This window comes from Leuciscus leuciscus, assembly GCF_965113295.1.
Source record: "Leuciscus leuciscus genome assembly, chromosome: 22".
Classification (NCBI taxonomy): Eukaryota; Metazoa; Chordata; class Actinopteri; order Cypriniformes; family Leuciscidae; genus Leuciscus; species Leuciscus leuciscus.
In genome coordinates this window covers 36,280,936-36,308,077 of record NC_138746.1, presented here as the reverse complement: position 1 = coordinate 36,308,077, position 27,142 = coordinate 36,280,936, and the positions used below count along the sequence as shown (strand labels likewise).

The following is a 27,142-nucleotide window of genomic DNA, read 5'->3' as shown; positions in this document are numbered from 1 at the left end:
GAGCACCTGACTTCTATGGCTAGCTCTGCTAACAGTCCCGTTATCAAGTAGTTAGTCCTTGACAGGCCCCCTTGAAGGTGGATCCCTAACGAGTTGGATGCTTGGCATTGCAAAGGTAAAACCTAGCCCAGATACTTATCAGGATTTGAGTGTAGTGTTCCAGAATCTATCTGAGGATAGTTCTGTATGAATGCTTAGCTCCCTATGTCTGGGCGGAAGGTCGAAGGACTCTCACGAAGCCTCCCTGTTAGACTAACCCTTCAGCTGGAGGCGCTCCCCTATTAGGGTCCCTTTAGAGTGCCCAGCCTCCACAGGGCTTTGAAGCACTGTATAGAATCAGGATTGGGTAGAGTTACTCCCCTCGTTCGCAAGGGTTATAAAGCGCTATGCTAAGTTCTACTCTCCAGGATGCCCATCTCTATGATCCAGTCTGTGAGCGATCACTGTCTGCAGTCCTCCCTATCGGATTCCTCCACAAGTGAGGCAAACTATGTTAGAGACTCTGTTTAGGAAACAGATAGGTCGTTGGCTACCCTGGTAATCCAGAGTTCTCGCGAGAGCACAAGTTGAATTTGCTCAGCGAGTTACTCTGGTGTTGAGTAATGATGCTCATTAAATATGCCCCTCGATCTGAGCTGCACCAATCACATCGGGTTATCTGATATAGGCGGGCCAGAGGTGAGCTAAACAGATGACGACAGCGCTGTGACGTCGAAGTCATTAGTAAACATTGCAAGATGGCTATGGATGAATACCAGTTGTTTGAAACAGCTTTGACCGCTACAATGAACGAGTTAGACTTGGCTTTTTATCTAAAACAGGAACAGAAGACGCCGCTCGAATCCTTCCTTTGCAAGAAGGACGTTTTTGCTATTTTGCCGACCGGATACGGTAAGAGTCTAATCTACCAGTTAGCTCCGCTGGTAGCTAAGAGTATGGGGCTTGTTGTGATTGGTCATAGTTTTATCCAATTGCGTGCAGTGAGATTTTCAAATGCATGCCTGGTGCCGCCCCTCGAGCTGGCAGAGTTTCATTAGTCGACGCCAGACCATTAATCTTTCAGATTTAGGTCTGGATTTCCAGGCTAGTTGTTGGCAAGACTAGGTCATTAAATTAGACCAGGTCAGCCTCCCTGGTGGCATGTGGGGTTGACTCTATGTCCCCCTCAGAAAGTGACTGGACGCAACTCCTTTGGATCCCCTGGCCATATTCCCATAAAGGAAACCCTTCCACGGAAGTTGTTGGTTCCAAAGCCTTTGAGCAGCCTTGGTAGGCCTTCATTGTGTCGGAGGCCTCTTTAAGGCTTATAGCTTGGGCAGTGGCTGTAGGGAATACTGTCACTGACAGCCTGTATGTGCTGACAGCTCTAACAGGGAACGAGCCACTGCATCTTTTCGCCATGCCTCGGGATGCCTGCTGAACAGTCCCTTCAGATGATAAGTTGTTGACATGTTCTCCAGGCTCCCCTTATCTACTTCCGGGTCGCTCTAGTGATGATGTCATAGGCTGTCACTGGCCAATAGTATTGCCGTGATTAGATAAGCTTTTCAGGCACCGGTTCACGTGGAGGCGTTCCCCATAGCGTTCTGACACAGTGTCTCGTTCCCTGTTCTCAGGCAATATAGGTTACAGTCGTAACCCGAGACGTTTTCGGCCAATTCTCAACCAAACCACAGGCTCTACTCTTCAGCACAATGGTAACCCCAAAAAATCACACATACCAGAAAACTTTTTTAAATAAAAAAAAATAGAGCATTAAAAACTAACAGACCCCCCATTTTAATATTGAGCAAAACACATTAAATAACACTTAATTTTAACATTTAATCTCCTTTAACAGTCAGAAGCAAAGCATACTGAGAACTACAAATCTACTGTAACTCATTCCGTGAATGTGTGTGTATATATGTGTGTGAACATATATTGCACAAACATGTTCCCACATAAATGTGAATGTATGTACACAATAAAGAATAAAACTTTGTGAATATTACATGTAATGCTATTTTTGTCTTCATTTATAAATATTTGGTAACACTTTATTTTACAGTGTCCTTGTTACAGATGTTACATGTAGTTACCATAGTAATAACAGTAAATTATGCATAATTACATGCAACTAACCCTCAACCTAACCCCTAATCCTACCTTAACCCTATAGTAAGTACATGTAGTTAATAAATATTACTCTGTACTTAAATATATAATTACACTGTAACAATGACACCTTAAAATAAAGTGTAACCAAATATTTTATATTCATTAATATATAGCCATACATGGTCAATGCATATTTTGCAGTATATTGAAAAATATAAGCACTTGTTTCCCATACATGGAAATGTATTATGTAATATATCGCATTATATTTTGCAATAGATTCTTAAATAAGTTTGTTCCGTAAGGGGTGGACCATCAAAATAAAGTGTTAGCAGATATTAAGAAAACAGTCGAGTAATACTATAATTACGGCTAGTCATGCAAAGATATAAAGTGTTACTGATATGTTCTCGTAGAGTTTCTCTTAAGAACATTTGTCACCAAATTCTTCAAGCGCAGATCTGATCTCAGAAAGCCTGAACTACAAGACAATAACCCGCGGAGCATCTACACGTGTGACGAACAGCAGCGCATTATCCCTGTGCACCTGTGTGAACATCTGTCTCTGTGTGTGTGAACATCTGTCTCTGTGCTGGCTCCCACGAGTGCTCATTACAACCAATAGAAAGTGCATGACTTTGTATCCAGTATTCACAGGAGATTTGTGTGTGTGAGTGTGTGTGTTTCTCTCAGTGATTGGGGACGAGGTTTACCACAAAAAAGAAACACATGTTCCCAATAATGAGCGAAGAACCCACACAGTATTTTACAGCAGCAATTTATCCACCTGGTTTTGTACAGTTATATATTGTGTCTGGTTTATGACACTTGTTGAGCAACATAAGTCATTACAGCAATGCTATATCCATACCTGGACTGAAAATAAACTTACCCAGAACTCTCGTCTCTTCTTCTAGGGAACTGAATGGAAACAACCTCACACGCATCAACAGAAATGACTTCTCTGGACTCAAGTATCTTCGAGTTTTGTGAGTTCATTTATACATACTTCATATTTTGTATATACTAAAAATGTGATAATCATCTTAAGAGCGGATGCTTCTTATCGCATGACTCCAGATGTTGTGCATTTGACAATAAGGTCCCATTATTTAACATTAGTCAATGCATTAACAACGAGAAATACATTCATTAAACTATTCAATAATCTTTTTAACGCTATTTAACTGATCGTTGTGAGTTCACATTAGCTCATATACTACACATTTAATAATGTTTTGGTAATTTTTGAAATTAATATTGTTTCACTGTTAGATCATGTGACATAATAATGTTAACAAATGGAAACTTACTGTAAAGTGTTGCAATTTAGTTGCAAAAGCATGTACTGTAATATAGATGTGTTTGACAATTTTGAAGGGATAATCATCCTCAAAGTCTCATAGGCCGACAAATATATTGATATTGCATTACAGCTTTCCAAGGGAAAACTCTTCACAGATATTACATCATTCATACTGTCAAATATATAACTCACAACAAGAATGCACCATGAAACTATTATATTTTGGCATTTATAAAAGCATGAAGTGAAATACTCACGCATTGTTTGAAACACAATCCCACAAATGGCACTTTAAATCAGCTCTATGAAGACGAGTTAAGCAGTTTATAGCCAGACTTTGAGGGTTTGGTTCAGTTCTGTGTATATTTACTATCATTTGGGTGTAAATGTGCTGTAAATCTCCTCATGTTATAATGAATTACATCCTCTTCTGTCTTCATGCACTCAAACCTGTCCTCAGATCTCGCCTGCTGGCGTTTTAAAGGAATAGTTCACACAGAAATGTCCTGATTGTTTACTCACCCCGAGGCCATCTAAGATGTGAATGCCTTTCTTTCCCCGGCCAAAGAGAAATCCCACTTTTAGAGGGAAACATTCCAGGAGTTTTCTCCATTCAGTGCAAGTGCTCAACGTTGACCATTTCTGGTCCAGAATGTATATGTGTGCATCTTCCACACGACCCCAGCCGATGTTGATCTGTGAGTGAACGATGTAAGTGACTGTGTGGTGTTTTGAACAGGCAGCTGATGGAGAACCAGATCGGGACGGTGGAGCGAGGAGCGTTCGATGACATGAGAGAGCTGGAGAGACTGTGAGTGTTTAACATTAGTTCACTATCAGGAGAAACAGTTGAGCATCGTCTAAAGCAATCATCACTGTAACAAATCCTATGTGCTCTTTACTCTTTATGGGAACAATATTACATGTGATATTTTTGAGCAGTTTCTAAGGCTTGATTTCTTTCATGGAATCTGAATAAATTACCTGAATAAATCATGGAAAAAAACCCTAAATTATTTAGTCTGACACAATGAATTTAATATTTTTAGTGAAATATGCTTTTTTATTTTAAGTTGACTCTTAAAAGTGTGTGAATTAGAGTGAATGGAAATAACCTGATTATATTTGACTTTGAGCTATATTTGATAATGAAGAAAGAAACGTCATGTTGTTAGCACAGCTCAGAAACACACTGTTCACTGCACTAGCATTATAGCACAGTTATTGCTCAGTGATCAGAGCAACATGGTTCAGAGTATTAATACATATATTTGTATGCAGTTATTCACAACATAACCATAAGCCCTGCTCTTCTGCACAATGGTAACGATCAAAACTTCAACATAATAGAAACTCTTTCAAATGTCAAACATTGAACATTAAACATTAACAGATGTTTCCGTTTACTCGAAAAACACATAACATTTACACTTAAAAAATTACACTTAATTTCAATATTTATTCTCCATTTCCTGTGATGTGCAAAGCATGCTGGGAACTAACAATGATGTCCCTAAATAAAACCGCATAATTGAACTAATTCTCTTAAAATGAATTGGTGGCCTTTTTCCTTAATGTTATCAGCTTAATCTGTTCCTCGATTCAAGCCTCAAAACTGTGCATGTTTCCTTAAAGAAATAAGAAAATCTAACTCTTGGTTTTATTAGTGAGATGTTCTCAATATTTTCTATTCAACATTAAACCACAATTTTCTTAATAAAATGTACGCAATATTTTTAATTATCACCTTAATTTTTTTTAATGAAAGTTACAAGACACATGATTCATTTTTTACTCTCATTCAAAATGGAGAAATTTGACAAAGAGTTGAGTATTTGAGTGAGTATTTGAGTATTTGCATCACTGGATATTCTACATTTGGCTATGGGACCCACATTTTCCCAATGGTTATAAAGCTGCTACTCATGTTTTTAGGAATTTGAACCAAGCTAATTTATTTCACAAAAGTGTTTGACACACACACACACACACACACACACACACACACACACACACACACACACACACACACACACACACACACACACACACAGATAAGCACCGTCACACTTTCATTAAAGTTGCAGTAAGTGATTTCTGAGAAATGCTGTTGATAATCACTAAAACAAACACATCCTTGCCCAAGAGGACCACACCTCTATCTTGATAGCCCCGCCTCAAACACGTTATGCAAAACAGGCTCCTCCCCCTAATGAGTGGACATGCCCCTTACTGCTGATTGGCTACAAGTGTGTTGTGCGTTTCTCAGAAATCACTCACTGCACCTTTAACATACATATACATAATAAGAGTATCATAACACTGATGAATAAACACTATAAGGTAAGGCTATTGAACTGCACTGCCAAACTAGTTTCTGTTAATAATTGGGTGTAACGATTCCCTCATGTCACGATTCGATACACATCACGATAGATATTATTGCGATACTCCAAGACATGATATTACATTGTGTGTGTAAGTGAACAGTCCTGGACCCAACACACAGGACAATAGAGACACCAGAATAACAATATTCATGATTCTGAAGATGAAAATACTGAATTGTTGTAAATAATATGCTTGAACTCTGTCATTGACTAGACATATTTAAAATAATGTAGGACACTTTTTACTGGTAACATCAGACATTTGGCATTTTCAGGACACACAAATATTCCCCCATTGCATTATTATACATTATATTCAACATTATATATAGTAGTTTAATGTAGTACTGACACTAAAACTCTGAAAACTTGAATTTATTCTCACACAGTAATTTTTATTTTGGGTGAACTATCCACGAGACATATTGGTGCATTTTTGTATTGCGATATATTGTGACACCCCTAGTTATACAGTAAGTTGGTATGATCCACCACAGTCATCACACATAGAGAACTGGTGGTGTTTTGGGTCAAGGTTATGGAGTATGAAGTGTTAAAGAGACATATGAACAGAATGAACATCATAATCCTTCCCCACTAAAACAAGATCCTTCCCGTCAGCTCTAGATGTGTTGTTTCACTTATTTACTAGAATAAAATTTTTTTATTAATCAGAGATTCCCAGGTTTAAATAGTTTCCAGGTTTCCTCAGGATATTTCAGGAGGTTTTGTTTGTCTAGTGTAAAGCATCTTATTCTCCTGTTGTAACTGATGTCAAGTGTTCTAGTGAATCATCAGTTTGCTGATCACATGTGTTCCTACAGTGTGTGAACGTGTGTGTGTGTTTCTTGTCTTCTCTCAGACGTCTGAACAGAAACCAGCTCCACCAGCTTCCAGAACTCCTCTTCCAGAAGAACGCGGCTCTGTCCCGACTGTAAGTCCCGCTTCTGCTGCTTTCTGGCTTGATCTTCATGGAAATGCATGAATATGATGCTTTTGGAAAATCACACAATGAGTCCACATTCACATTTCAGCATTTGGAAAATAAAATGTTTTAGCCAGTTATTGTCCTGTGAGAATCCAGCGGATCAATGCGGTGTCAGCTGACATTTACAAACGTGTTCCCGGACTTTTCACGTCTGACATCGGGATTATATTGTGAGTGATTTTGGTGGAAGGATGAATGATCTCTCTGTCATCATGTTAGATTGGATTTAAGCCTAAAGTTGGATTTGCAAGGAAAAGATTCTTCTTTCTCAGCAGTGTTGTATTGTTATGAATGAATATTCTGAATTATTGCTGAGTTTAATGATCATTATCTATGATCATCATTGCCAAACGGCTTGAAATATTCTTTATGACGATGAACACAAAAGGCTTCACTTTATGGCTCTAATTCACTGAATACACTTGTGTGCCGATCAAGGGGAATGATTATATGTTTTTAATTTTTTCGTAACTAATATTTGTCTGGACTGAGGCTTTAGATATTAGATTAGAATTAGATATTTAATGTTGAATGTCTGATCTCTCCAGAAATATCTGTACACTATAAAAGTGGAAAATCATGGTCAATTAAACAATGCTGAAATAAATCACCAAACATTTACTTACTATTCTGAATTTCAAACAACTTTCTGGAAATGATGTAATTTGATGCAGTTTTACTACGATTACGCAGTGAGTCGGATTAATAGAAGATAAAAGAAATAAAAGTTCCTCTCATCAAAGCTGCATTTATTTGATCAGAAATACAGTAAAAACACGATTTAAGTTACGATGTAAATCAGCCATTCTCTATGTGAATATATAGTAAAGTGTAATTTTTTCCTGTGATCAAAGCTGAATTTTCAGCATCATTACTCCGGCAGTGAGTCAGTGGTTCATGTAGGTTGTCTACAAACCAGAAGGTTGGTGGTTCAATCCCCGGTTCCACCTGACCAAGTGTCGAGGTGTCCATGAGTAAGACATCTAACCCCAGCTGCTCCCGACGAGCTGGATGGTGCCTTGCATGGCTGACACCGCCGTCGGTGTGTGAATGGGTGAATGTGAGGCTATGTAAAGCGCTTTGGTGGCCATAGGTCTGTGAAAGCGCTATATAAATGCAGTCCATTTACCATTTACTCCAGTCTTCAGTGTCACATGATCCTTCACAAATCATTCTAATATGATGATTTGATGATCAAGAAACACTTATGATTATTATCAGTGTTGAAAACAGTCGCTCTGCTTCATGTCAACCGTGATACAGTTTGTTTCAGGATTCTTTGATGAATAGAAAGTTCTAGAATTCTAGAATCTTTTGTAACATTATACATTTCTTTACTGTCACTTTTAATACATTTTTGACGCCAGACTCCAAACTGTTGAATATATTTTACAATAATCTGTACGACAAATGGCGAGACGTGACAAAGATGATCAAAGACGATCCATTCAGTGCGTGAGACTTAATGTCTTCATAATACAACAAATATCTCAAAACATCGAGGGAATTTGATTCCTCATATCAGAATGTGATTCGCTTTAAAATGCGCATTAGCTGACTGTTTCCGTGTTTAGTGTGCCAAATGTTGAGGTTTGTGTGGGACTTTTTAAGCTGTTTTTGTCTTCATGCCATTCATAGGCGATAAGTGTTTTGCTTTATGTGTGCGCTTCGAGAAAACCTCGATCTTTTATTATTTTTATATTTATGTAAAGCACTTTGGTTGTTTTTAGCAGCGCTATATAAACAATCAAACAAGAACAAAACATGAGATAAAGCATGTAACAGTTTAAAACCATGTAAGTAAAGGGAATAATATGCTTAATCTAAATGAGTAGATTTAAAGCCATTTACATCAACTTTTATGTTTAGTGTATGAACCTTTTACATCAGTTTGAGAATCCAATGGGCCCTATCTCGCTCCCAGCGCAACTGACTTTGTACAGCAACGCATGTATCATTCCTATTTTGCACCAGACGCACAGCGGACTTTTCCCTCCACAGACGCACGTCGGTAAATTAGGAAATGAACTTGCGCTCCCGGGGGCGGTTCAACGCAAAGAGGAGGCGTGTTCTGGCGCAAACGTTCCCTGGTGCTATTTTGCAGTTTCAGAAAACAATTCCGCCACTGACCAGGAGAAACCTCGTCTAAAGTCGCGTTATTCAGATGCTATTTTAAGGGCGCATGCTTGGCCATAATGTAGCGTGAGCACAACACACACACACTCTGCTTCTCTCATCTACACACAGAAGCAGCAGTTCTCATTTTTGCAAATCATACATAATTACAAGGAAAAATATTCCACACGAGGGAAATCATTGTTGTGTCCATGAAGATGTGAAAAAATAGGCATAAATCTAGCTTACACATTTACCCAAATTTTCATACGCCTGTTTAACCGAAGCTAATTTGTGTGTGTTTCTCCATCCCCAATGTCACTTCTCTGTGTTTTACGGCCCTGACGAGAACGTCGGTCTCCTCGGCTGTGAACCGCTCCTGGCGTGCGTCTGGCAAATCCGCCGTTATAATAGCAAACCGCCATGGAACAAGCGTACCTGCTCTTGAAGGGAATGTGAGATGTCGCTCTGATTGGTTTATTTCACGTTACGCCCAAACCACACCTATGAGTAATGAAGCTACTTCAGACCAACACATTTTAGATTTGCGTCGGAGAGTCATTTATCCCGCCGGTATAATAGCAACAGCGCCCGAGACCCTCCCACAAAGTTACTTGAGTTTCGCGTTTGATATTTGTGTTTCAGATCGTTAAAATAGGGCCCAATGTCTGTAATAGCGTCGAGTTCATCGATGCGTGTCGGTTTGCTGTATAGTCACTCTTTATGAGAGCCATTTTGCATATTTTTTTTTTTTATCAACATCGGTTTCTGGCAGATCCTGGTTCCGATCATCATCTCTGTTCCTGTTTCCAGCCGTTCAAGGTGGATCTTTATGTTGTTGGTGTTTCTGAATGATTTACGCCACAGAGACTCCACAAGCCCATCTGAGGGAAGCCAGAGACATTTTTAAAAACATGCTGAAATATTCAGAACGAGTGGGACGTGGAAATGAACAACAGGGAGAGAGAGAGATGAAAAGAGGACAAACACAGACAGAATTCTCCATGTATGTACAAGCGGTTCTATATTTCGCTGTCATCCATTATTCATGTCGGCAGGAGAAGCTGTGTGAAATATTCACAATGAAGAGCCGTCAGCCGAGTGACGTTTCAGTGTTTCAGAGAAGGAGGAACGGCTCTTTCTCATAACAACCTGTCCCGTTAAACACCGACCTCCAGAAATGATGGATAGATATGACATGCGGAAGTCATTACTCCATTATCTGGAGGAAACAAGTAAGCGATTGAGAATTGTAGACGTCTTTATTCAGCGAGAGACTGCTCCGTTTCCTACAAGCCAGAGAACTGGATCATTCTGAACTGATATTAATATTAGATTTTAGATTTTCAATTAAAAACAAACTAAAATACATAATAAAAGCTTTAGATTATATAAAGGTTTTTGTGAATCTATTTAAATTATTCATTACATAGATTCACTTGCATTAGTATAGTCAAGATATTTTCTTTCAGCTGCCTTTCCAAAAACATTTGTGGCAACAGTGATGTTTTTTCTTTCTTGTAAATGTGATTAAAGAGGATCTATTATATCCAAAGTCTTGATGTAGTTTCAGGCTCTACTAGAACAGGTTTTCCAGCTTGAATGTTGATTATTCTCCTCATATTCTTCATTGTTGCGGCTCCTCTCTTCCCAGTCTGTCAGTAACGCTCTGTTTACTTCCTGTCTCTATGAAGCCCCTCCTTCTGAAAAGCACACTGTGCTCTGATTGGTTGGCTGGAGCAGTGTGTTGTGATTGGTCGAGCGCTTCGAGTGTGTTTGGGAAAGTCCCGCCCCTTACCATAACTGCCAGTTTAACACACTACTAACTAACTCAACCAGGCCCCGCCCCTTTATTCTGCGTATTAATTATTATAATGAGGAATATTGTGACGTGTTCGTTCCCGGAATAAACTCAAGATACAATGGAGGCGTTTCAGGAGTTCAGAAACACTGACACTGATATAGAGAAGAACTCATGACAATTGTTACTGTGTATTGATAAAGCATTTGTGAATCTAGAACAGAACAGAAATAAGTTTCCTCACTGAAGTCATTAAGTTCACAGTCTTCTACCTTTGCATTTTTGTCTGATTTTCAAATTGTCTAAATTTGTAATGTTGTGATTCTCCTCGTAGCTGGTTGGATTGATTCATGGCTTAAAATGAACACTTTAAAAAAAAATACCGATGGGAAAAATGAATGGAAAATATCACAAACGACGCTGATAAAGTAGGCAGGCACTAAAGCACACTATTGTTTCTAAATAATTGTTTACATTTAGGTAGAATCTCCTCCTAATGTCCTCATAGCTGGTGAGGAAGGGTTGCTCTGTATCAGATGCGGATCTCTTTCACTGTTTTATTGTTGTTTTATCTGTGTTTAGGACCAAATCATATTCTAGTGTACTTTGCTTTTCTATTGTTTCAGTCAAATAAGTCAGATCCCTTATCCCTTAAAACTCATCTTTGATCACCAAAATGACATATTTTCCTTTGAATAATGTCTTCATGCCTTAAAATATCTTGAATGTAACTCGACACCCTTGCCTCATTTAGTATGTGCGGCTCTATAAATATGCAAATGAGCCCCGCCTCCACTCACTCACTCAGCTCAGAGATCCACTGGTTGACGATCACACGTTGATCTGATTGGTTACAAGGTAGTTTGTGACGTCAGAAACACCAGCGATTTCAAAGCGTGTGTTTGAGACTGTCTTTGGTTCACTGCAGTTTTAAGGAGGAAATACTCAGTAATGCTGTCGACTTATGAATTTACACATGGTGTGTCTTAAAGCATATTAAAAACACCACATAGACACATAAACTACATTAAAAGCTGGATTTAGTCACAAACTCTGGAACAAACCCTGAGCTGACAGCATTAACAGCAAGCATTCTTGAGTCAGTCCTCAGGATAGCAGAGAAAATTACACCGTATCATGAAAAGCGAAGTGTGTGTGGACGCTGTAAGAGTTCGCATGTTCTAATGGCGTATCTCTGCAGTGTGATGGAGTCTCTGGTTTCAGTGTGTGTGTGAGTCCAGGTAAACCCTGCAGAGACACACACATCTCGTGGAATAACCGTGCCCTTGTTCTTGGCCCAGTTACACTGGAAAGCAGTGGCTTCGACTCAGAGACTGAGGAACGCATGCTATTCTCCCAAACAGACGATATGTGTTTGGTCCAGATATTGTGATGTAAGATCCTGAAGCGCTCACTTCCCCTGCGGCTCGGAGATGATGAACGTGTTCGCAGAGGTTAGATCGTGTGCTATTCATACTCAGAAACTGTTCATGTACAGCTGGAAGGAATCCAGGGGAAAGTTTCCACGGGCGACTCGCTTTCAGAAATCTCTGAAGGTAAAAGATACTTGAGAGACGGTTGAGTCTGCCTTCTTGGCTGAGACTTTATGGCAGAAATTATGGCAAGATTCCAATTATAAAAATCATTCCTTCCGAGCGGCTCAAACCACGTCTCTGCTTTACACATTAGCATGTAGATCTGCACTGATTGCAAACAGCGTGTGTGGTTTATCCAATGGGAATGGTATAGAAGGGTTTGTTGTGGTGAAAATCCAGCTTTTAATGTTGTTTATGTGTCTATGTGGTGTTTTTAATATGCTTTAAGACAAACCATGTGTAAGTTCATAAGTCGACACCATTGCTGAGTATTTCCTCCTTAAAACTGCAGTGAACCAAAGACAGTCTCAAAAACACGCTTTGAAATCGCTGGTGTTTCTGACGTCACAAACTACCTTTTAACCAATCAGATCAACGTGTGATCGTCAACCAGTGGATCTCTGAGCTGAGTGAGTGAGTGGAGGTGGGGCTCATTTGCATATTCATAGAACCGCGCATATTAAATGAGGCAAGGGTGTCGAGTTACATTCAAGATATTTTAAGGCATGAAGACATTATTTTTTCAAGGAAAAAGCTTAAATATGTAATTTTGGTGATCAAGGATGAGTTTTAAGGGATAAAATGATTGACTACAGGGGGACTTTAACAACTCTTTTAACTTTTTCCCCACAATTGACAAGATTTTCTGTCATTTATGACAATGCTTCTCGCCATCTATGAGTTTTCCAGCTTTTGAAGAGGAAGTGACTGTGAAGCTCTCGAATCTCCATCTACTATATCATCGTTCTGAATCCCATCCGGACGAAGCGTGATTTTTTCTCAGCTTTTTGTTTGAAATGAATGCGATATTTGCATTTGCATATGTAGATTGACTATGAGAAGTAAGAATTGTCTGACTTGACAGCTCTTTTTCAGCCGCCGACTCTCGTCTACGTTCATGGCGTGTTGTTTGGCATCTCAAACCAACCAAGAGTGTCACCAAACATACAAGCAACACGGTTCCCGGAAATCTTCTTTGAATGCTTTTTTCTACTTGTTCGTTCCTGGGACTTTGTGGAAGGCGTATTCCCATTTGAAATAAAGTGTAAACTGTATGTTTTATGAAGGACAGTCTCTGCATTGCCTAAAACTGTCCTTCCTTCATCCTCTCCTCCTCAAACCAACCCCTAAAACACACTCATGTTTGTTTCACTATATTAGAGAAGACATTTCATATTTTTCTTTTGTTTTTCTACCAGATTATTGCTATTTTTTATTTCCTAACCCGACCTCTAAACATAACCCTCACAGAAAACTGTGCAAAACACTAGATTTAAATAGAAACACAATTCGGCCGGATTTACAGATAGTGAGATCCTAATGTAGTCCAAAAGGTTTCACTATATTAGTGAGGAATAGTGATGAAATTTTTTGGAGGATTTTTAAATCTGTACACACACACACACACACACACACACACACACACACACACACACACACACACACACACACACACACACACACACACACACACACACACACACACACACACACACACACACACACACATATTGAATACTTGGCCTTATTTATTGTTGTTTGTTAGCTTATTTGAATATTTACATTACACTGATTTTGTTGATGATCTTCTGACATTCACTGAGCCAAATGCTGGACTTAATTTAAGTTTATTGTGCCTTCGTGCATTGATCTAGTTTAGTTAATGTCTATAGGTGGACCATTGAAATAAACTGTTGGCAGATATTAAGCAGATCTACTAATACTCTAATAACTTTTAGTTGTCATGTAGTTGCAAAGTTACTTATAGTGAGTGGAATGTCTAAAGTCAACTATCTAAATAAAGTCTGATCCCTAAATGTCCATCAATTCCACCATTTGGCTCAGAGAATGTCAGAAAAATATGTTTATATCAACTAAAGTAGTCCAGAGTAAATATTCAATTAACATGACAAACAAATACATAAACATTGGCCAATATTTCATATGATGGTGTCAAATAGTTTCCTTCTGCACTATTTAGGGTCCAGCTGACATATGCATGAACTGTGTTAACATGCCTTTTCTAGATCAGCTTCTGTATACAGACAATAACAGAAGGCTGAGATCCGGCTGAGACTAGACTGAGACTAGACTGAGACTAGACTGAGACCCGGCTGAGATCCAGCTGAGACCCGGCTGAGATCCGGCTGAGATCCGGCTGAGATCCGGCTGAGATCCGGCTGAGATCTGGCTGAGACCCAGCTTAGACCCGGCTGAGATCTGGCTGAGACCCTGCTGAGACCCAGCTGAGACTCGGCTGAGATCCGGCTGAGATCCGGCTGAGATCTGGCTGAGACCCGGCTGAAACCCGGCTGAGACTCGGCTGAGACCCGGCTGAGACCCGGCTGAGACTCGGCTGAGACCCGGCTGAGACTCGGTTGAGACCCGGCTGAGATCCGGCTGAGATCCGGTTGAATGTGCATGTAGTGCGTATGCGATGCTGCAACAGTTCTGCTTGTCCTAGTGCACACTTGATGAGATGTTTCAGTTGTTGTTTGTGTTTGTCATAAGACTACGCTTTAGGCAAGAGCCTTCAGGCCAAGTGTTGCTGCAGACAAACTTACAACATTTTACCCTAATATTCACTCCATCAATCCAGTTAGGATCTCGTTGCCATATTCAAGGGTCCATCATTCCATGGGTTGAGGCCAGTTTTAGGCACGCAGGGTTATTCATGAATAAGGAATGACTCCACTATTGCTTTTCAATGACATGTATGGTGAAAGATTCAGAAGAGATAGTTAGTGGACTTTTTACTGTGCAATTGTTGCTGCTTGAATTTGTTGGTCTCGTTTGGTTCTTTTGGACGTTAGTGTTGAAATTTCCCAGAAATTTTAGAAGAATGAAGGATTTCTTATCTTGCTGTGTCCATCACACCTGTGTCCGCTTTATCATCGGGTTAGTTTGCATAGATGACTCTGTGATTTGGTGTCCGAACAGTCGTACTCTTACTTCAGTTCAAAAACCTTCTTTCAGTCGATGTACAATGTGTATTAGATCATACACCCTAAACTCATTGGACAGATGTTTTTCAAGATCAACTTGACTAAATTTGACTTTGTAAAGTCAGTTGACTTGAAGTTGCAAAGTAATGAGAGATAGTTGACATGAAGTTGCAAATTTACCTATAATTAATAGAATATGTAAAGTGGACTATTGAAATAAAGTGTATTTTAGTGTTAATACACTAGTAGTGTTATTTCAGCTACATTCATTGTGTATTTGTGTGTAATTAGAGCTTGTGTGCACAGCCAGTTTATCTTATTGGTTTAGACGGATTTGAGGGAGCAAATGATGCAAATTGTGGAAAAGCTTCTCGAGAAGAACACGATGAATTCAGTTTCAATAAATATTGTCCATAATGTGCATAAATGTCTTTGGCTTCACAACAAATGTGTTTTACAAACAAGACAAACAACTTCCGGCAACTTTGATGAACTTTTTTGACCCACTTCAAATGTTGACTACTGTATATTTCATGCCAACTACTCAGTTTATATATGCTTCATGCTTTTAAAAATAAACTAAATGAAAGTTGCTAAGACAGTGTGCTGTTAGAAAACTGAAATAACATAAGTATTTCATATTTATGCTATTGTAAAGTTAAATTAAACTGTCGTCTTCCCCTGTATAAGTAAGCATCAGTAGCCACGAGTCGCATTGGTGTGACGTCACCTCCCCTCTTCGATTGATTGGCTAGAGGAGTAGCTGTCAATCTAGAACTAGTGGACCAATGGTGACACTTAAGCCCGCCCTAATTTACATGAAACTGGAACTGCAACATTTGGGAAAGCAAGCGCAGAACATAGAAAGAAGAGCGAAGAGAAAAACAGCACAAGCGTACAAAAGAGTAAAATATGAGCAGAAAATGCAAGATAGCACAAAGTACAGAGTAATAAAACCAAGGAAAACATACTTTTTAAGAAAGCATGACCATAAGTTTAAGTTTTGTGCAAAATAACTTTTAATGCGTTTTAAGTTTTTATTCATGCTTGTTATTTCTTGATTCACGCTTATTATATTTTGATCCGTGACCACGTTGTTTGCTATTCTGATTTTGCATAAATTTTTTCAGTTTGTGCAATATAATGTGTTTTTAAATTTTTGATTCACGCTTTTTATTTTTTGATCCGTGGCTGCAATACTTTAGGCGGGATATTGATCCCATAAACAAGTACTATTCTTTAAGAAAAGGTTTTGTGAAGTGATTGTTGAGCCGTGGACTGTACAGAAATGAAGACGTTTAGAGGAGAATCCAGGGTTAGAGGAGGAAGAGCCTTCTCTTCTGCTTGTGTTTCTGAGTCACTCTTGTGTGAGTGAAAGACACTGGCCGTTCATCGCGCCGTGGGCTTTCCCAGGCTGCCATTGTTCTCGGTCTCCAAGTGATAGGCCTCGCAATGTCACCAAGGAGATCGCGGACCTGCATGTTTGATTTTGGGTCAGGCGTGATAAAGAATGGCACAATGAGGCCTGGCATGTCCTGAAACTCCTCCGCCATTTAGGAGCCCATTCTTCCCCCCCTCTCGCGTCCTTCAAGGCCCTCATTATGAAGACTAGCAAAGAGCGGCAGACGTGTAGAAGACAGGTTCGACCATCACACGAGATTAGTGTCACTGAAGAAGTTGGACTGAGGATCTGTGAAAACTTTACAATAAGGTTTCATTAGTTACAAGAGTAGTTCACTTCAGAATTAAAATTTCCTGATAATTTACTCTCCCACACATTATCGAAGATGTTCATGTCTTTCTTTCTTTAGTCGAAAAGAAATGAAGGTTTTTGAGGAAAACATTCCAGGATTTTTAGTGACTTCAATGGGGTTAGGGTTAGGGTTAAGGTCCAAATGTGAGTTTCAGTGCAGCTTCAAAGTCTTGACACGATCCAGCCGAGAGATAAGAAAAAAAAAAGTATATAATGTTTATTTTTGTTATAAAATGTCGGCTGGTTTGTCTAGATAAGACTCTTATTCCTCGGCTGGATCGTGTCGAGACTTTGAAGCTGCACTGAAACTCACATCTGGACCTTCGACCCGTTGGACCCCATTGAAGTCACTATATGGAGAACAATCCTGGAATGATTTACTCAAAAACCTTCATTTCTTTTCGACTGAAGAAATAGAGACATGAACATATTCAATAACGTGCGGGGGAGTAAATTATCAGGAAAGTAAATTAATCCTTTAGTGTAAAATGCTTAGTCCTCAAACCAGATTATTTAGGAAGTCACTTTATGATATACAGCGTCAGCGATGATGCCCATCATTGTAATTCTGTTGTGTGCATCCATTAGGTTTCCGACCAAAGCAGCTCAAACACTCAAGGCTGAACACTAACAGAGCCTTTATAGTCATGCTTTGGCCTCGGTTCAACATCTCGAGGCCTCACAGCTTCCAGAAACACTGCAAGTAATGAAGGATCTGGTTTGAGAAACGTCATTGTGAAACTCTGTGCAGTGTTAGTTCTTCTGATGACCTTTACGAGCGTCACTGTAACTGTCATATAAATCCCCGTTTCGGATCTCAGGCTTCTGGCTTTGTCTGTATATGGAGATACAGAAGCAGAAGTTCATGAATATGTCAGCTGGACCCTAAATAGCACAGAAGGAAACTATTTGACACATACATGTGACTTTGTATTAAATCATGGCCAATATTTATGTATCTGTTTAAAAATCTGACATTCTCTGAGCCAAACTAATGGATATTTAGGCACTTTATTTCAATAGTCCACTTTAGACACTCTACTAACTATAAGTATCTTTGCAACTACATGTCAACTAGCAGTCTTTACAGCATTACTGTTTTCTTAATATCTGCTAACTCTTTATTTTGATGATCCGCCAACACTTTCTACTGACTAAGTAAGCGCATAACCCCATTAGATTAGTAGACCTATCATGTGGCGCTGCGGAGAAGCTATTGTTTTAATTGGGTGTTTTTTACCAACTCATTTTTATTCTCTGAAATAGTGAAATAATGGCCTTTTATTGATCAAAATGCATCAATTTGATTTAAGAAGAGTCCATTTGTCTCTGAGAAACAGTGTTTATTGATGCACATAATGGACTTACGGTCTTGCTGACACTTTAACTTTAGTTACAGTGCTTTGGGGAAACCTTCCATCGGATTTAAGTGCTGTTAACATTTTGTTTGGGAAATCAATCCTTTATTACTCCATGACACACCCACAAACAAACATAGAGAATCACCGCCTTTATGTGCGATTCTTGCAAGTGTTGAGAACATATTTTAATGTATCAGTGGTTAGAAGGCAGCCTATTTATCCCTGATGTTGAGAGAGACATTTCTTTTCCCCTAAAAATGTTAGTTAATTTTATGGCATTGGACTAAAACTTACTCTCACAGGATATAACAAAATCCCCCAAAATTGGGATAATTTTTTTTACTTTTTGGGGATCCACATCGGGCAAAGTATAGTTTGTTTTCAATGAGAGTGATCATTGTGCTAGAAAATATAGTTTCTAACATTTAGAGATACCGTACCTGCTCTCAGCTCTAAACCTGAAGCCCAACACTAACCCTAATCAAATCCTGAGCCAAACAAAGAAACGTTCAGATATGCATACAAGAGCTTTGTTGGGGAAACATTGTTTAACAGGCTTCATAATTCATTTATTTAAAAAAAAACTGTAAAACATCATTGAAGATTTTAATAATAAAATGCCTTAAAAAGGGACAAAAGAAGAAACACAGAGGAATCAAGAAAAGTTGTGCCTTGTTTGAGATCAGGAAATGGCTTTGAACAATCATGATGTTTTGTTCTTGTCAAAATCTTCTTTAACTCTAATTTCTTTTTTAATTCTAATGTGTATTCTCTCCCTTATGTAAGCTTGTTTCCACCACTGAGTAAAAAATAAGGTAATTGGCGAGTTTTTGTCTCGCGTGACAAAAATTGCGAAATATAAAGTCAGAATTGCGTGTTATAAAGTCAGAATTGCGTGTTATAAAGTCAGAATTGTGTGATATAAAGTCAGAATTGCGTGTTATAAAGTCAGAATTGTGAGATATAAACTCGCAATTGCGAGAAATAAACGTGCAATTTTGTTTATATCTCACAATTATGACTTAATAACACGCAAGTGGTACATATGAAGTCAGAATTGCGAAATATAAAGTCAGAATTGCGAGATATAAACTCGCAATTGCGAGAAGTCAGAATTGCGAGTTTATTTCTTGCAATTGCGACTTAATATCACGCAATTCTGACTTTATATCTCAAATTGTGAGCTTCCAGCTTCCATACTTCTGTGACATCTGTGTAGAATATGCTGGTCTGTGAACGCCTGCTTCATTGACTTTGGATTTGCTACAGAAACGCTTGATGCAGACGAACATCCTGCCATCAAAGTATTACATTCGAGGGGTTTTAGATTCTCCACTCTATTATGTTCAGAAAATATGCCCCTCGACTCTGAGTGTCTCCCTGTGTGAAATGAAGCTGTTCTACAGATGTTACGTATGTGCACAAACCAGGTCAATGTAAATGCTTACGAGTTTTATGACATAGACATTCATTTTCTGTTGCTCTTTGGTCTGGCTTATTATCCTGAAGTCTGTTCACTTCACCTGGTCTGTCACATGTGTTTCATTTAGTGTATATCTTTATATCTCTCAGAGTAAAAACAATGGCGGTCCTAGGACAGAACCTTGAGGGATACCACATGTGACACTTGTTTGCCCAAATAGTTTAAATGTCTGTTTGTTAATAAACATCAGTGTAGATCAAAGATACTTGTATGGATTTAAGGATTATGTTTATTCCTGCAGCCAGTTTTCATTTCTGTGTCAGTTTCATTCAGCCTAACCCTTAACCCTATGACAAATGTTTAAACTGATAGGTTTGACTCATTTGACCTTAAAGTCAAAGCTGTTAAAGTCATTACAGATTCACAGCTTGTTAGAACAAATGGCTTGAATGTAAAGTAACTATATTACATGGATGGACTGCTGAACAATAAATATTAGATCGACTACGATCTGCTAAATATTACACATATGAACAGTTCTCCAGGAAAGGTGGGAGATTTCTGTCGTATGAACTGATCTTCTCACACATAACTTCATCAACATTTCACAACGTTCTTAATGTTTAGGCAAAAACAAATATTAAAATGTATCCAAAAATAGGTTGCAGTTTAAGGCTTAAGTCATGGTTTGAGAAATAAAGTGATATGATTTTGTGTACTGATAGCTTATTTTGGTAAAGAGACACGTATTTAGTCACAAAAAGGCAATTTATACTGTTCCTATGTGCTGTTTAGGAGCTTTCTGAGGTTTATTATTACACTAACATGAACAAATTAAATTAAAATGGATATCTTTGCATTTGATGTCACTAACCTGGCTAACTTGAGCAAATTCAAAAGCAGATTAGAGATTACCTGACTGAGAAATTTACTTTCAATGGGCGGACAAGAATGATGAGAGAATAATGAAAATATATTGAAGATGAACGAAAGTCTATTGAGTTTGGAAAGGCATGAGGGTGAGTAAGTGATGACAGAATTTATATTTATGAGTGAAATATCCCTTGAAGTATTCTTCCCAACACATCATTGATTCTGCAAAGAGAAGTGGAGTCACGGTGGCAATGTGCTTTCTGGAGTTTCTGTCGCTCGAGAGGCGGATGAAGCTTCTGTTAATAAATAAACTGTGTTTGGAAACGAGAGCAGCTCTCTGAAGGTTTGCTTTGAGACTGGCTAATCTAGGGCTGCATCAGTGGATGCTGAAGACGTGACAGAACCAGAGGTGATTTCACACCAATAGTATTGATCTCTTATTTATGGAAGCTTGTCTCTGCCACGGAATAAAAAGTAAAATTGTAATTGCGACTTTATATCTCTGAGATATAATTTGTATTTTTTTATTTTTTTTTTTTTTTTATTTAGAAAAACAGGGACAGCGTACAATAAACATTAACCTCAAGGGGAGAGATGCATAGTACCAGGTTTTAGCTCAAGAGCTAATTTCCACCCGTAGTCCCTGGGCAGGCTGATGTTATAATAAAATACATAATACATCATACATACATGAATAATTAAATTTACATTGACCAAATAAATAATAAAAGTCTTCATATGCACAACAATCAGATCTTCACACCTTTCATTTACTCAAGTCTACTCTTATAGAACACATACTTACACACACACACACACACACATACACATACATACATACCTCCGGTCACATGTGGGTGCAAATTTTATTTGACAAGAGCCATTTCTTTGCCAGGCGTGAAAACGTATAAAAGTTTGTGCTTCTTATCAGCTCTGTAGGCAACATATTCCACTGACGAGCGGCCACACAAGAAAAGGCAGAGTTTCCAAATGCTGTCCTGCGTTTAAGGATCCTACATTCGCCTCGCACTGTAGATCTAATACGTTTATAAGATATAAGTCAGTCTTTATAAGTCTGAGAAAAATCTGAAAATTGCGAGTTATAAAGTCGTAATTGCAAGAAAGTCAGAATTGTGAGAAAAAAGTCTGAATTGCGAGATATAAACTCACAACTGTAAGATAAAAGTCAGAATCGTGAGACTAAAACTCATAATTGTACGGAAAAAAATAAGAATTGCGAGATGCAAATTCAAAATTGTGAGAAGAAAGTCAGAATTGCGAGGAATAAACTCCCAATTGCGAGAACAAAAGTCACAATTTTGTGATAAACTCACAATTGAAAGAAGAAAGTCAGAATTGTGAGAAAAAAGTCAATAGCGACAAACTCAGAATTGCAAGAAAAAAGTCAGAATTGCGACAAACTCGGAATTGCTAGAAAAAAATGTCAGAATTGCGACAAATCAGAATTGCAAGAAAAAAGACAATAGTGACAAACTCGGAATTGCAAGAAAAAAGTCGGAAATGTGAGAAAGTCAGAATTGCGAGATATGAACTTGGAATTGTGGGGACAATTGTCAGATGAAGGCGCAATTACCTTTTTAATGCTTTTTATTTTTCAATTCTGTGGCAGAAACAAGCCTTCATACTTATTTCCCCTGTTAATGTTTCTCACGTTTTCTTTTTATGTGTTCAAATCACAAAAGCAAATACTGCGATAAGAAATAACAAAAGTAGGCAACCAAATAGAGAACATGCGTCTCATGTGCAAAACAAATATTAAACACGTCTGTGTGCATCATCGCTCGTTTAGCAGTGCGTTCGGTAATGACCATTTTGCTGCAGTTTCCCCTCTGCAAACACGAGTGATTCTGCCCTACTTCTCAAGTGTTAGAGAGAGGACAAGGACATGAGTTTGCTAGTCCTAATGTTCCACTTCTCTGAAAGTCTTGCAGACTTAACCTTGATCAAACCGCCAACATGCTCGAGTGATATTAATTACACAGAAAGGAAAGTCTTCAAATATTTAGAGACTCTGTTTGGAGCATTAAGGCTGAGGAATCCCAGCGAGACACAACAGCCAGATGACCAAAGAGAATGGTGAATGTTGCTGTCACGGTCGGGCTGATCCACAGTAAACGGGCTACATTACAGTCCAAACGGAGACGGGCAGAGCCTTGATGGTGTAGATCATGTGACTGACGATATCCAGACACTCAGATTTGCCCTGGAAGCAGAGCTCATACGAGCAGATTGCATTATCATTGACTTTTGATGTAATTGCACGGCCGTTTTCAGTGCTTGAATGCTGTTATTTCGGCTTTTCCACTAATGGCACCTATTATTATCTGAGCTCTACTTCAGACACCATCAGACTCTCACTGGATTGAACCACTTTCACCACAAAACAGCCTAATTCATATTCAGAAAGACCATCCGCAGTTGAAAACATACGGGAAACAAAGAGTCGGTGAAGTGTGTGATGGTGCATTAACCTGTACGCTTGTATATGTTCATGCGAGTGCGAGATTGTGTGAATTAACGGGAGACGGACAAACACATTCTCAAAAATGTCACCACGTCTACCCTCCGATTATTCAGTGTTCCCCATCCCATGCTGCTCGCTAGCCCGTTGCCTTCTCGCCCTTTCATTCGCCTTTGCAAACATTGAAAGCTAAAGAGGAAAAAGGCAAATCCATGTGTAAATATTAGCCAAGCGACACAAAGGCATTCCTGAGCGGCTCCCTGACTCATCCTTAACCCTTCTCCACATCGTTCTCAGAGGGATGCGTGTGAAGCACGGTTACCTTATTTAAACCTTGTCCATCACACCAGCTAAACACATTCGGACTGTTCTAAGTGATCGTACTTCTGAAAAGCAGATTCACTACTTCTAAATGCAACCCTTGCTCATTGGAAAAACTAGCCTGTTACACTGCGTATCGCACGTTCTGCGACGCTTTCAAAGTGCAATGTGTGTTTTACCCCAAACAGATGAACATGAATCTGGCAATGTTTTATTACATCAGTTGTACGTAATGGCGCTAAAAGGTATGTATTGTGTTTGAAAACACTGTTAGTGTTAACAAAAGTAAATGTGACATAAAAACACATTTGCTGAGGCAACCATGGCATTTTAAAGCTTCTTTGAGCTTGTGTTTCATGGGACTCGTACACAAGAGTGATGCTGTGCCACGTTTACTATGTTTAAAAAAGACAAGTAAATGGAGCTGATCATGTGATGCAAACATCAAATGTTTACAAATCATGCATTATGTGGCAAGCAGGGCGGGGCCGAGAGCCTTGAGAGCGCGATCGCCAATGAACAGAGTTGTCAAAAAGTACCAACTTCGGTACCAAGTCGGTACTGAAATTTTAAAAATGTGATGCTTTGAGCGCTATTGAGCGGAATCATAAACACCTCTGATTGGCCGTTGTGCTCACGCGTTCATCGGATGTGTCTGTGATTGTGTTTGGGATTTTTAAGGACTAAAACAAGTGACTGGTAGGGACTGCAACGACGAGCTTTTTATACACTGTTTTTTATACCCAGGAAAAAGTTTGTCCTAAGGCTGACACACTTAAAGAGGTTAAAATGTATTTTTAACTCTGTTCCTGAAGATTAAACATTACAGTGTTGATGTAGTGTTTGCTGGAGCTTCTGTAAGACTGTTCACCGCCGATCACGATTTTGTGATCAATTACTGTTTGTATTACCATAGTTTCCCAACAGATACTAATAAATGGTGGATAACATTGTATCTATAAGAAAATACATTTTAAAAAGTATACCACTCTGAAACGTCCTGTGAAATCTGTTCAGCACGATCCTCTTGTTCGTTAACATTGTCAGGGTCTGAACTGGGCTCAAAATAGTTTGAAATCGACGCCTTTGTTAATTTTTACATCTGAGTAGAACTGGCGGTTATGAAGGGGCATGACTTTTCCTGTCAATCACAACACACTGGGCCAGATAACCAATCACAGCACATTTCGTATTCCAGAAGGAGGGGCTTCATCGAAACTGATGCTTTAAACCAGACTGGGGAGAGAGGAGCTGTGACAATGGAGAATATGTGAAAAATTCAATCCTGAAAACATATTCTTCTACACACAAAAAATAAATAAAAATCAAGACTTCGTAAAAGGGCGTAACAGGACCTCATTAAAGTGTGTCTGAACGTTCCCCACCTCCTCCTTCCCTGAACAACTAACCTTGTTTCACACTATTGTTGTAAAAGTGTTTTGAGGTCATAATATAGTATTGTACAAAGCGTGAATAAGCAAAGCTTAAGAAATAAGCATTTATTAATCTATAATTTTCCCAGTTTGCATGGAAATAAATAAAAGTTGTCGGTGTTTTACCACCTCTAGTGTTTATTTCAGCTGGAAATCGCATTGATTTGTAGGTATTGGTACGTTTTTGGAGTAGAGATGTGTGTAGAATCTGTGTTGTCTACTTCTGACAGGGAAGGTTTTAGTGCTGCAGATGATCTTCCAGTGGTTGTACTCTTGGGAAAGGTGGACCGTGACACATTTCCACAGCAGTTTTCCAATAACTCCGGAGAGAAATGTGCACCCATTGTCCCACAGACGCATAGCCCGTCCTCTTTATTTAGCCGGTCACCCTTGGCCCGGGGTGTAAATGCCGTTCCCATCGGCTGTCGGGCTGGAGATGGATGGGTCAGATGTGTTTGCCTGAGGAAGTCCTGAGGTGCAGGGGTCAGTGTGTGTGTGTGTGTGACGGCGGGGGGGCAGATGATGGCCACGCTTTATTGAGAGCTTTTCAAACACCAGCACTGAAGGTTGTAAATGCCTGAAGGAAACAAAGATAACCTGACGCCCATCCCCGACGGCAGGCTCTCGCTGAGATTGGGTTGTATTGATTGTGTTGTGAGGCTTTCTCTGCTGACGCTGGTGCTTTGAATAGAAATGTATCTCTATATAGAACTCTATCTTCACTCAGTGGGGTCTATACAGAGCTCTAGGGTTCTTGAGTCGAGTTTAAAGAACCCTTAATGCCAAAAAGCTTCTGTGTAAGGAGAAATGTCTTTGATGCATAATAGTTTATTTTTTATACTGATAAAGTGTTTATGAGCTGTTTCGTTCATAAAAGTTCATTAAAATTTAAAATAATTTAAACTAAATTAATGAAATAACCCTAAATCCATTAAATGATCCCATGATGGGAAGATGCCCTTATATAAACGTTTTAAAATATATAGTGTATTTTAGTTTTTAGTTTAATTTTATAGTTTTAATAATATTTTGAATGAGCCTTTGATATATATATATATATATATATATTTATATATATATATATATATATATATATATATATTCGTTTTCATTTTAGTTTAATTTTGAAGTTCTTTCATTTTGTGCTTTTCAATTTATTTATTTTAAATATTGCTATTTATGTTTAATACATTTTTATTTCAGTTTTCAGTTTTTAACGATAATAACCCTCAATGTTATTTTAGGTTTATACAATTTTTTTAGCAGTATTTTGAATTAGCTTTTATTTTTGTATTTTTAGTTTTCATGATATTTTACTTTCATTTTTTAGTATTTTTTATTTTATTTTATGTGCTTTTCTCATTTTATTAGTTTCTTTTTTTTATTATAATAATATTATTTAGATGTATTTTAACTTCATTTTTAGCTAACAATTCAGTGTTCTTTTAGTTTTTATTAGTATTATTATTATAGGTTTATTAATATTTTGAATTACCTTTTTTATGTCAAATTTACTTTCATTTTTTTTTGTATTTTTTGTTCATATGCTTTTCTTTTTATTAGTTTTTATAATATTGCTATTTAGGTTTATTTTTATTTTTATTTATTTCCAGTTAATAATTTTAGTGCATTTCTACTTTACATTTTTCAAGTGATATTATATTTTACTTTATTTTATTTTATTTTATCTTTATTTCAATGATCAGAAATGTATTTAATGGTTTTAGTTAACGATAATAACTCTGATATTAAATACATCTTCACATATAGGGAGGATGAGGTCTGTGGGAGTTTGGAAGTATGAAAACATTAGCATTGCTAAAAAAAAAAAAAAGAAGTGATTATGAGAGACTCTCACATACTGACTCCTGTCTGTTCCTGCTCCATTGTTCCTGAACACACACACACACACACTCAGTTCCAGCTGGGTACCTTGGTCTCCTAGCAACCTTCACCTCAGTAATTTGACTGGCGGCACCTACGGTGAGGAATCATTGATTCACAAAGCCTCGGGACATTTATATTACACCCGCAGAAACCGGCGCAGAGACGAGACCTTTAGATTTCTGTGGGCCATGAATAAATCGCTGCTGTATTTCAGGCCGACATCACATTATTTGCTTGGCTGTGTGTCAACATGAGGGAAAGATGCCGAACGCCACATAATACTGATGTGTGTTAGCGGCTGAAACAATACAGTCATGATCTGAGACGGGATTCAAAGACAAAATAGGGTTAAATGGCTTTTTTTAAATA

The 27,142-nt window shown here is 38.4% G+C and overlaps 1 protein-coding gene across 2 annotated transcripts in view; it reads left to right on the top strand.

The window, feature by feature from the left end:
• slit1a (slit homolog 1a) overlaps positions 1-27,142 on the top strand; it is a 120,550-nt gene that overhangs the window by 11,931 nt on the left and 81,477 nt on the right. For both annotated transcript variants that reach the window (XM_082153753.1, XM_082153752.1), the window contains exons 2-4: positions 3,018-3,089; positions 4,146-4,217; positions 6,659-6,730. In XM_082153753.1, the coding sequence (XP_082009879.1) occupies positions 3,018-3,089; positions 4,146-4,217; positions 6,659-6,730 (216 nt within the window). The remainder of the gene's footprint in view (positions 1-3,017; positions 3,090-4,145; positions 4,218-6,658; positions 6,731-27,142) is intronic.